General features: G+C 42.3%; 1 protein-coding gene across 1 annotated transcript in view; it reads left to right on the forward strand.

Moving 5' to 3' along the window:
* The window catches only part of VWA3B (von Willebrand factor A domain containing 3B), a 213728-nt gene that overhangs the window by 56999 nt on the left and 143997 nt on the right, over positions 1-12732 (forward strand). The window contains exon 8 of the mRNA XM_032397359.1: positions 6612-6737. Coding sequence (XP_032253250.1) covers positions 6612-6737 — 126 coding nt within the window. The remainder of the gene's footprint in view (positions 1-6611; positions 6738-12732) is intronic.

Raw genomic sequence — 12732 nt, forward strand, 5'->3', positions numbered from 1 at the left:
CCTAACAGATGAGATTTGCTTACATAGATCTTGTGTTGTGATCATTTACGAGGGCACACAAGGACAGTGTTCCACTGTGGAAAGAGAATGGGCAACTTTGGAGACAGACCTGACTGCACTACTTATTAGTTGTGTGGCGTTGGGTAAGTTTCTTAATTTCTCTGAACCACACTTCGCTCATCTGTAAAATGGGGGTGATGATCCCTACTTATTCGTGATCGTTGTGAGAGTAAATGAGGCAGTATGTTTAAGTGCCCAGCACAGTGGCTGCCACATAGTAGGCACGTAGTAAATTTTAGTTTTCCCCTCTTTCTCCTCCTTGATGCATCAGCCGGAAGCAGGCATTATAAAAGACGTCTAATCTAAAATAAACAGCACTATTAGAAATAGTGGAATGTAATGAACCATATCAGTGAGAATGGCCTGGAATGGGTGTCTAGAAGATGGTATGTCAGGGATTCTCCAGCACTTTGAAGGGGAAAAAGAGCTTTGACTTCTTTGGGGAGAGCACTTCTTTAGGGCAGGAATAGGGACATCAGGGTATTAGAATATTGTTCCCAGAAACGACTCAACTTTTTTTCTCCAAGAATATTTTGTATAGAAATAATTTGTTTACATGCCTGTCTCACCTATTAGACTAAAGCTTTGCAAAATTTTGTTGCAAAAGAATCACTGGGATGCTTTCAGGAGTACAGTTTCCTCGAGTCTCCCCCCGCCGCCCCACTCAGAATAAGTCTAGGGTATGGCCTAGGAGTTTGTACTTTGATAAGCACATTGGGGGGTTCTGACACATGTTCTGAGGAGCACACTTTGGGAAGACCACACTGGAGTGAGAGCCCCTTAAAAGCTTGGACTGTTTCCTGTTCATTCTGTATTTCCAGTGCTCAGATATAATAGATATTGCATGAGTTTGGTTGAATAAATGATTGAACAACAATTCTCTAAGAAGATGTCCTATTGAGAAGAGGATATTTTAAAATAATTGGCTTCCTGGGTCCTAGGTCAGTGTCTTGTGAGTTTGAAGAAAATAATTAGCCTGCTAAAACTTGGGAGGGAGACCCAGTCTCTGGTAGCCCACATGACCCATTTCACAAAAATGGGCTTTTGGTTGAGGACAGAAGGCTGAGCAGATGCTAGTGTGGGGTTGCTCCCTCAAACAGTAATCCTAGCCTTACTGTTTCTCTGTTGATTCAGGGTTGGTTGATAGAAATCAGGGAGCAGCTCTGTGACCGTCTTACGTTCATTTCGTGCACTGTCGATCCCTTAGAACCAAAAAGAAGTTCAGGCCTTTTTGTGATGGAAAAGCTGAGAAACAACAATTTTAACAAATTTTCTCTGAAGGAAAGTTCCCCTGAATTTACCATTTCATTAAAACACCTCTTGATTTGGTGCCTTTTAAAGGGTATTGCCTATTCTAAATAGAATAGATTTATTCAGCCAAACTTTATCGTGGGCATTTAGACATTGTTTCTTTAGATATTGCTTCTCTATCCCTGTGGCCGGGTCTTTATCACCTGCTTGCCCGGTAGCACCCAGAGCCTGGGGTCATCCTTCTTGCTGAGTTTGGTGGAGAATAATGATGGCTTATATTCAAGTTTTCTAGGTGAATGTTGGATGATTAGACTGCATTACATTTGCACTTTACGGTGTTCCACTTAGAAGAGAGAGGCCCTAGGAGATAGGCTCACACCCACTTATTAAGAGTTGCCCACACTTGGTATTTGAAATTGCTTTGAAGACATCATGGCCCTCGTGAAACATGTATATTCATTGCTCCAGGAAAATGCTAGACGTTTATCCAGATAGTGAAATGACTCCATTTTCTTTAAACTAATCAGTGATTAATTTCCACAGGGCAACTGAGTGCAGCTGCCCACACACCTTGGTGGTTGGGGCGGTGGGGCCAGATCAAGCCAGAAGGTGTTCAGTGACCTCTCAACACCAAAGCAGCTTAATATATAATTTAACACAAGTAAGCGGGGATTTTCCATTGCAACAGAAACTACTGATTTCACCACTTGCAGTACCTTTATGGATGTCATTGTCCCCTTGCACAAGACCCTTATTATAATTTCAGATCTCTGGGGATTTTTGTCCCCTCATAGTTTAGTTTAAGAAACACATTGTATTGCTTTCTGTAAATAGAAGCATGTGCTGCTTTTCCCTGAAAATACTGCCTTTTGATAGTTCTGTTCAGTTCTTTTAGATCCTCATAGCTGAATAGGAGTTTAGGGCTCCAGCAGACAGCAGTCTCTACCCATCTGGGTCAGTTCTGCACCCAGGAGTCCTGTGCAATGGGGAAGGGCCACAGACAGATGAGCCCGTGCTGGGACTAGGGAGGGGTCTGGGACTCAGGGCTGCTGATGGTGCTTTTAGTTTCTGGCTTGCCCTCTCCCTGTGCTACATTAGGTTGTCCTGGGACCAGTGTCACCCCTAGCTGCTTTTTGAATTGCCTTTCCCCTCCTGCCATTGGGATGCTAGTGTTTCAGATACGTGGGGGGAGCCTTGTGTCACTGTGGCAGGAGGATCTAAAAGGAAGGGACTTACTGCTCTTGAGGGCATGTCACTGTTAAGGTCTGGAATACCTAGGGCACAGTCATATGCTCAAGTGACGTGAGTCTGTTATATACCACTCAGAAGAGTTTCTTGCAATATTGGGCATTGTCAGTCCTGAAGCGGGGCAATTCCCCAAGGAAAGAATGTATTTGGTTCTGGTTGTTTCTTTGTAATAAGGACAATAAAAACAAGGAAGGACAAGAATTCTTGCTGAAAACACTGGATCTTGTGCTAAGTGCTGTGGAGGATACAAAGAAAGAAAAGGCATTGTCCCTACGTTCAAGACGTTTACAATCTAGTGAGCAAAGTCAGCCTGTGTGAACATAAGCAGTAATCCAAGCCTGCGCGCTCACACCATAGGAGAGTTTTAGACCACAGCTCCTGATAGCACAATGACTGGGGACACACTGCTGAGTGGTGAGCTATGTTGTAAGCAGCTGCGTACTAAAAATAAAGCATCATGTTTGTGAAGGATTGACTTAAATTAGACTGGATTCAAGGTCATGCAAATACTAGTTCACCATCACTGGCTGATGCTTCTTTGTCCTCCTTGGAATTGGAGGTTGGGGTGACAGGCAGCCAGGAATTGCATATACTGTCAGCCTATCTAATGGGGGAGAAGGGGACCTGAGAGTGTGTCCTGGAAGCAAAAGGACTGAGAACGGTGGTTGCGGCTAATGCCTTCCATGGGATTGAGAAGGAGCTGGAGGCCGATCACTGTTTGCTAGGATGGCTGGGCCAACCTTGATGGCAGAGGCTGGACAGTGCCTTGAATGAAGGGTGGGGTGAGTGCAGTGGAGAGCTCTGGGTTTCCTGATGGTGAAGATAGTGGCATACAGGGGCCCTAGAGGGCTGGGAGGACAGTGCCCTGACCAGGTGGCAGAGCATTTGGGAATGTTATAGGGCCTTGAACCCTGGACTTGATTGCAACGCAGGGAGCAGGGCCCTCAGCACTGGCAGTGCCCATCTACCACATAGTAAGTGCTCGACAAATATTTGCCAAATGAATAATTAATGAATTGTACTCTGACAACTGGACTTTATCCTGTAGGTGAGACATGGAAGATTTGACAGGGAGGTGGTGTTCCCCTGACATATCAAAACATACCTGACCTGGGGCTCATTTCATTTGTTAAACCAGCCAGTTTGAGAAATCAATACCGGGTGCTAATGAAAAACAGCAGCTTAATATGACATCTCTCCCAGCTGGTGTCAGAATTCTGTGAGCCTTCAAATTGCTACCTCATGGCACATGGGAGATATCAGGGCTTGGTGCAGGAGGGGGACGTTTGGGTTGGAAGATTTTGTAGTTTGTCTGGATGTCTCTTTGAGGAACCATATCCTGCTTCTGTGCGTAACAGATCTTGGCTGGCTTGTACCTTGGTGATCAAAATCCGTGTGGCTTCCTCATGATTTTGTCTCCTCTCTGGTTTAGCCTATGGCATCTAAATTCACAGAGCTCTCTGAATACTGGGATTTCCTGTGCCTTGTCCTCCATCCTCTCGGTCTTCAGTAGGGCTGTCTTCCTGGGCTGCAACTGCTTGATATCCCAGCTAAGTCCCTTAGAAGTGACCCTGCTAAAAATGGCAGCCCTTCCTCACTGCCTATGGAATAACAAAATAAAACCTCTACATCCTAAGTTATGCTTTTTATTGCTCTGTAGTTTTTCTTGTTTTGTTTTTAAAGCAAACCTGGTTAAATGGACAGTTTTGAGTTTTTTTTTTTTTTTTTTTTTCTGATCACCAGCATAGGACTCTGTAGCTGCCTAATTATAATGACTAAACCGGTGTATTGATAATCTGGTTACTACTTGCACAGGGAGCATGCTGTCACTTACTGCCCCTTAAATACACTGTCCTGTTTCTGGATCATCAAGAGCAACTCAGTTTTCTTGAATTTTTCCTTTGTTGCTGACCTGTGGTTCACTGCCTCTTAAGATACTATTGACAAGTCTGGGGAAAATGGAAATTGACAAGCCTTGACTCATTCAAAACTTTTAAAGAGAGGATTCTGCTACTTAACACCTCTGTGCTACAGTAAGCAGCTGGAAGTCAGTTTTGCTTTTGCAGCAGTCAGAAAGTCCTGTGGGCTTAAGGTTTGCATTTGGCAGCAGGTTGTGACATTTTTAGAGTTCCATCACGGAGCTGGGTACACATCACGTTTCACTCCTTGGGCTATTGATGGCTGTAGAGCCACGGTGGCCCTCCATCTCTGTCAGGGCTTGTCACTTGCTTCTTTATGAATACAGCTTTTATTTATTTATTTTTTTTTAAATTTTTTTATTGTTGAATACAGCTTTTAATACTCTCTTACTCCACCTGGCCAGCTTCGGGAGGGCCAGATCCCTGGCATCCCCTTACTTCCGCCCTGCCCTTCTTGACTACATTTGAATGTCAGAAACATCAGCTATGGTCTGCCCTGGTCTGTCCTGGTGGCTTAAGGTTAGTCCTTTCACCCTGGGTAGATGAGTCTCCTGGGGCAGCCCCTAGGCTGATGGTGGTCTCTCATTCTCAGTGGACATAGGATCTCAGGCATCTGTGGACTATTACATAGACGGGCTTGGTAAGGAGGTCTCAGTAGCAGCTCAGGGAGGGGGCTGCAGGGACCCTCTATAACCATCCATTCCTTCTCTAGGGCAACCATGCAGGGTGGCAGAGTTGGTAGAGTCAGACCAACTTGGGTTTGACTCCCTGCTCTGACACTCATTGACTGTGTGACCTTGGATGACTCATTCTGCCTCTGTTTCTATACAGCTGTAGAATGAGGACAAGAGTAGAATTTGCCTGCAGAGCTGTGGTAAAGAGAAAGAGACAATGTTTAGAAAGGCCCGAGTTCAATACCACGCACAAAGCAGGTACCCTCAAAGGTATTTATCATTAGAGAGTTTGGACTAGCTTACTTTAATGATAACATCGTCACTGTTCTCTGAGCTGACTGTATACAGTCTGTGAAATTGAGTTAGATTTTTTAAAGCTTTTTATTGGAATGGAGCTTTTAAAATTGAGACGATATCTGCTAAATTCTTGTTACTAGAACCATATTAGAAGCAACCCCAGAGCAGCGACTCTCTGGTAGCCCCTGTGATGTCTTGAGTAGTACCAGGCCAGTGGCTGGGCCCATGGATGCCACTGAAAATGGGAAGCTCTCTTGTGGCCTCTTGGATTCACCACTGGCCTCGTGTGCGCAGCATGCTCTAATCGAGAGGTGTGTGGAGATAATGGTAGGTTTACATACAGTTTTAAGAAATAATAGAGATACCCAGGTGCTCTTTACCCAGTTTCCCCTATGGTAGCATCTTGCAAAACTATAGGACATTACCACAGCCATCACATTGATATTGATGTTGTCAAGATACCACCAGAGGATCCCTTATGTTGCACTTCTGTGGCTGTACCCACTTCCCTCCTGCTCCAACACCCTCCTTAATCTCTGGAAACTACTAATCTCTTAGGGCCTGGACCTCTTACCATAGGATAAAATTTTATTGATTGATTGTGAGAATGAGATTAATATCTATATTAAGAAGCCATATCATTTTGAAAAAAATATCATACAGCCAAACCTAACCCTTAGTTAAGAGAGCAGAGATCCAGAAAAGGAGGCCAAAGAATAATTTCTTACATTAGGGGAAGATAAGGACTGTGAAGGTGGTTTTCAGAGAAGTGGGAAATCTCAGTTTAATCAAGAAAGGTTAGGAATTATTACTTTCATATACCACTGAATTTCTGTTCCCCACCCTGGCTTTTGTTAGGTGCTTTTGAATAATTTTATTCTTTATCTTATTTGAGTATTATCAAGAATTCATCTTAAAATATTATGGCTGCTACAAATATTTACAAAGATTTATTGCATCCTAAAGTCTACATTTATGATTTCTTGAGGTGACAGCACTTCCTTAGGGATTTCAGTTCTGATTCTCAGATTAGTGGGGAAAGTGGAATTTGATGTTCAGAAATGTTCTAGAAACTTGGCTGGTGTGTAGCAGGCCTCTGGGACTACCAGAGAGTTCTTGGGTTTGCCATAGCCGCCCACTCATGCTGTGTTTCTCTTCCCAGGAGCTGGGGTCAGAGAGGACGTGTTTCTCATTTGGAGGGAGATGAAGGAAGCCTGCAGCACTCTGACCCAGATCCAGAGGCTGGTCGCTGAACCACCCAAGTCCGATGTGGACAAAGTAGACCATGGTGGGTGCTATTTATGTTCATAGTGTTACCAGTTGGGGATGAAGGGCTGTTTCCTGAGGAGTTCTTCCAGAGTTGTGCTATGATTTGTATGTGTGTGTGTATGTGAGTGAGTGAGTGTGAGTGTGCGTGTGTGTGTGAGATTGTCCAAGAAAAACGAGCTGGACAGGAAGGTGGTAACTATTGCTAGGGAGAAGAGGCCTCAGTGTAAAGCTGGGCTCAGTGATGACTACAACATGGACAAGTGGGGATTTGTAGCCAAGGAGTGGGGTGGGGTTGGTGGATGGAAAATTACTAAGCGGAAACATCAGGGGTAAAAAGGGATTCTGGCTAAACCTACCTGACAGGATTCTTGCTGAAGGCAGGCCAGGATGACCAGATATCACCTGGGGATGGTGGGCTATGAGATATTTGATCAGATGTGGAGGGTGCGGGGACTCTGGCTAAACTGACTTAGCAGGATTTTTGCTAAAATTGGGTGATGCAGAGACAAACATCGAAGTTCAAAGCTGGAGGCCTAGTTAAGAAGAGGATTCAGAGGAACCTGAGTTTGGAGTGAGAAAGTCCTGGTTGCAAATCCCAATTCCATCATTAGGCATTGACCCAAATTAATCTCTTTAAGCTATAGTTTATTCTTCTGTTAAGTAATTATATCCGTCTTGAGGGATTATAAAGATTGAGTAAAATAATGTATGCTTTGCACCAAGCAGGTATTTGATAAATGTTAGCTCACTCTTTTCCCTTTCACAGTTAGAGAGTTAGTATACTGATTCTCCTTTCTGAATTCTTGAGTTAGTAGATGATTTTCCTCTGTAGGGCACTGGTTCCATTTAGGGCACCTCTGGTAATAATGGTAGTTAACATTTACAGCACATACCTTACATGGCAAGTCCCGTGCTAGGCTCTTCACAGTATTCACTCATTTAACCTTGCTACAATCTTATAAGATAGGTGCTCCATTTAGGTTAAGTAACTTACCCAAGGCCACAGAACTAGAAGTAGTGAGACCAGGATTCAGAACCTAGTTCCTCAGTAAAAGTATCCAAGTCTGTCTTTCACCCCAGACATTCTGATTGAATCCGTAAAGTATGCGATTTGGACATTGAGGGTTTTGAAAGCTCCCCAAATGATCCTAATGTATAGCAAAGTTTGGGAACCTTTGCCAGGCTGTATTGCCTCCTGGTACCCTGCCTATATTACAGAGGTGTCAATGTGGGAGGAGAGCAAGGAGCCAGACCAGCTGGGGCAGGGATGCAGTTGAAGAGGAGAAGTGGGGAAGGGACATGTGTAAAGGGAGGAGGAGGTTAAAGGCATGGGTAAACTTGCCCTGTGCAACCTGATAAATTCCTTGTGACAGTGACTTTTTACTGTGACTGGGTGTCCAGCTGGGGGTCTGGGGCAGCACAGCTGCAGTTGCTTTGCCAGTGCCAGCTCTCCGGGGTCCCCAAGGAGGGGCCTGTAGTGACACCATACTTAATGTGAACCCAAAGAGTCCTCTGTCATCCTGAGAGAATGAAAATGAAGCAGGGGGCCTTGGGTTAAAGTCAGCATCCATGGTACACAAAGAGAATGGTGATCCTGCTGCTCAAGTGTTGGGGGGGTAGTACAGTGGACTGAATTGTTCCCGCAGAGTTCATCTTTTGAGACTCTAACCCCCAATGTGATTGTATGAGGAGATAGGGCCTTTAAAAAGGTAGTTAAGGTTAAATGAGATCATAAGGGTGGGACCCTAATCCAGTATGACTGGTGTCCTTATAAGAAGAGGAGGAGACGCCAGAGACCTCTCTCTTTCCACGCGTGCACAGAGGAAAACTTATGTGAGGACACAGTAGGAAGATGACTGTCTACGAGCCAGAAAGAGATGCTTCACCAGAAACCAACCCTGAGGGCACCTTGATCTTGGACTTTCAGTCTCCAGAACTGTGAGAAAATGAATTTATGTTGTTTAAGCCACCCAGTCTATGGTATTTTGTTGTGGTAGCACAAGTAGACTAAAATAGGGAGTATTTAAACTTGGGGAAGTTAGTCTTGAGGATTAACAGAAGATTTTTAGATACTATTTCTAAAGGAAACAGAAAAGCTGTTGGCCTCAGTAATTGATAGAAGGATAGATCATTGTCCCTTTATTTCAGTCTAACACACACACACCCAAAACTAAAAACTAAACATTTTCTTTTTTTTTAAAAAAAACTAAACATTTTCAAAAGATGCTTCATGTATACTATTTCTATTTAAAAAGGAAAATTTGGTCAGGACCTTTCCACTGTTGGATACTCATTGAAACTTTTATAACCTTGCTTTGGCCCCAGAGACCATATTTGGAGTGTCTGATCTGCTCCTCTTGCCACCTACAGCACAGGGTTATTGAGGCAAAGGAGGGTCTGCTTCATGTGAAGGCATAGCCATTCCCTAAGTTTGGCTGCCCAAGGCCTGCTAGGTCAAAGGAGATAGCATAGCCATCTGGAGAGGGATGGGTTAGGATGGAGGAGGTCAGATGGGCTGCCATTGCATGTGAAACCTTCATGTGAATTAGACAAAGTCGATCTTCCCAGGCATAGCACCCCCACACGCCCCCTGGGCTAGGTGCACTGGTTCAGAGACCAGCTGGCCAGGAGGGTGATTTCTGGCAGGGATGATTCATCAGCTTGATGCCTAGGATAAGAAGTTGGTGAGGCCAGATACTCCAGTCACTGGTAATTTTGACCTCTTTTAATTACCAAGAGTAGGACATGAGAAATCTCTTGGGGGGGGGGGGAATGACAAAAATATATGAAATAATAGTTTTTAACCAACTGAGCCACCCAGGCACCCCTGAAATAATGGTTTTTAAAGACATGGGACACCAAGAAATGAAGGCCAGTGATCCCTGAGATACAGGGAATATCCAAGGTGAGCTCTGTGATTATCTCAACCTAATGCTTTCAGAGAGTTTCCAGGCCATGCGGTAGGGAGGAGGATTCCAGGGGGAGCACAATAAACTTCCGATTCTGGGAGACAGAGCTAAGAGTCCAGGGAGGCCAAGAAATCTAGATTTCATAGGACAAATTACCAGAGAGGAGAGAGGTACATGGAAGGAGAACTCTGGAAATCTGCAGAGCCCCGCTGCTTGAGAATTTGGCTCAATATGGAGGAACTCTTTCATGTGGGGAGATTACCTGAGGCTGGGAAAGATCCATTGGGAAGAATTGGAAAGAAAAAGCTTGGTGCTCACACAGGGCCAGGAACAGTGCCCGTTCTTAACAGCCCTAGTGTAATAATTCATAACTCATGGGGCACTGGGTGGACTACTTGGGAAAGTCTTGCCTCAGTAATGGGGAATGAGTAGCATTCAGTGGAGCTCTAGGCCCTCTGAGGAAATCATCAAATTAAGACATGAAGGAAAGAATTCTTTATAGGTAATGAAACTGCATCTCAGAACAAGGTTCCAGAAGATTTAAAAGAATACAAAAACAACCAGTAGCCAACAAGGTGAAATTCACAACTGGCTTCCAGAGATTACTAGGTGTGAAAAGAAGCAGGAAATATTTCCCTTAATAATCTATCAATCCAATCCAGACTCACTGGGAACTGATACATTAGGATTGACAGAAAAAGAAATTCAGTTATTATAACTGTATTTCATATGTTCAAAAATTTAAGTAGGAACAGGGATGATATACTTTTTTAAAAAAAGATGTATGTTGAACTTTTAGAGATGAAAAGCTTTTAGGGAAGAAAATATCTTAGATGAAAACATGCTGAATGGGATCAATGGCAGATTAGACATTGCAGGGAAAAAGATTAGTGAACTTGGAGACACAGCAATAGGAACTATTCAAAATGAGACACTCAGAGAAAAAGAATAATAATAAACAAGTAAAAACCAAACGAAAAACAAACAAAAGAGCATCATTGAGCTTCAACTGGCCAAAATATATATGTAGATGGAATTTCCAAGGAGAGGAGAGAAGGGGGAACAGAAAAATATTAGAAGAAATAAAGATTGCAAAATGTCCAAGTTTGATGAAAACTATAACTCAGATCTAAGAAGTTCAATGGATGCCAAGTACAAGAAAATGAGGGAAAGTATACCAAGGGACATCATAATCAATTTGTTCAAAACCAGTAATACAGAGGAAATCTTAAAAGCAACTAGAGGAAAAAGAAGAAATGTTATATACAAAGGAACAAAGATAACCACAACAGCAGAATTCTTGTTGCAAGTGAAAAGACAGGGGAGCAACATCATTTTTTCCCTTTCAGTACTTTAAATTTTCAACCTAGAATTCTATAGTCTATGTCTTTCAAAAATAAAAAGGCAAAATACAGATGTTTTCAGATACATGAAAGCTGAAAGAGCTTATTATCAGCACATCTGCCCTTCAGGAAATATTAGAGGAAACCCTTCAGGCAGGAGGATAATGATATTTTTAAATGGAAAAATGAATGGAAATAATGGAGCTACACAAAGGAATAGAGAACACAGGAGATAACTACATGGATAAATATACAATATTTTTCTATTTAGGTATCTTTAAAAGACAATTGACTAAACAGAAATAATATCTGTGTACTGTGGGGTCTATAACATATGTCTAAGTAAAATGTATGACAACAATAGCATAAAAGCAGGAGCGGAATAGCAGCATTAGAAGTTCTAAAGATGAACAACCCAAATGTCCACTGACAGATGACTGGATAAATAAACAGTGGTATGTACATACAATAGAATATTATTCAACCTTTAAAAGGAAGGAAATTCTGACATAGGCTACAACATGGATAAATCTCAAAGGTGTTACCCTAAGTGAAATAAGGCGAACACAAAATGACAAGTATTGTATGAGTCCACATATATGAGGTCCCTAGAATAGTCAAATTTATAGAGACAGAAAGTAGAATAGTGGTTACTAAGGGTTGGGGGAGTGGGGAATGGAGAGTTATTATTTAATGGGTAAACAGTTTCTGTTTGGGATACTGAAAAAGTTGTGGAGATGGATGGTGGTGATGGTTGCACCACAATATCAATACTAAATGCCACTTAATTGCACTCTTGAAGATATCTAAAATGATAAATTCTATGTTATATATGTTTTACTACAATTAAAACAACAACAACAAACCAATGCTTTGCAAAACAAAACAAAACAAAAAACAAATCCAGGAAGGGAGAAATGGAAGTATGCTATTACAAGGTTCTTAAACTTGTGCATGAAGCCCTATACTGTTAATTGAAATTAGGGTATGATATATTGAAGATGTTTGCTATATACCTAAAGTAACTACTAAATAACAAAACAAGCCAACAAAGGAGATAAAATGGAATTAGAAATACTCAATCCAAGATCTGTCAGAAGGGAAAAAGAGAGCCAAGAACAAATAGGGCCAATAGAAAACAATTGGCAAAATGATAAATATAAACTTAACCATACATATATCAAGATGTATCAATTTGTACACGTTAAATGTGTGTGGTTTACCGTATGTCAGTTATACCTCAGTGCAGATGTTAATAAAGTAAAAGAGGATGTGGATCACTCCTGAGGTGCTGAGCTGTTCAGAGATATTGGTGTTAATGCATCTGAGCATTCTGTGTGTGTGTGTTTGAGTGTGCCAGGCATGACTCTCAAATGAAAAGATGGCTTTTCTCACAAAACGTTCAAGAATTTGTCCAAGTTAGGGAGACTTGACTCTTCTTTGGATGATGCTGCAGCTCATCATTTCAGGAGCTCCTCATTTGTAATAACCTTCACAGCCATTTTATTACTCACTGGAGATAATAAGTCTAATCATGTTGTATAGTCATGCCAAATTGGACTCTCAATATTTGCTTGGTTCAAAATATCAAACTCAATGTCAAATGACAAAGAAGGGACTAGAGGCACACTGAAGCCCTACAGCCATTTCCAACCAAGAGCTCTTCAGGAGTTTTGAGCACTTTTTTTTTTTTAAACACATGAAGAGGGGGGCAATGCTTGTTTTTATTATCATTGTATTAAACCACCAGCCAGATGTCTCT

This window comes from Phoca vitulina, unplaced genomic scaffold (genome assembly GCF_004348235.1).
Source record: "Phoca vitulina isolate PV1807 unplaced genomic scaffold, GSC_HSeal_1.0 scaffold98, whole genome shotgun sequence".
Lineage (NCBI taxonomy): Eukaryota > Metazoa > Chordata > Mammalia > Carnivora > Phocidae > Phoca > Phoca vitulina.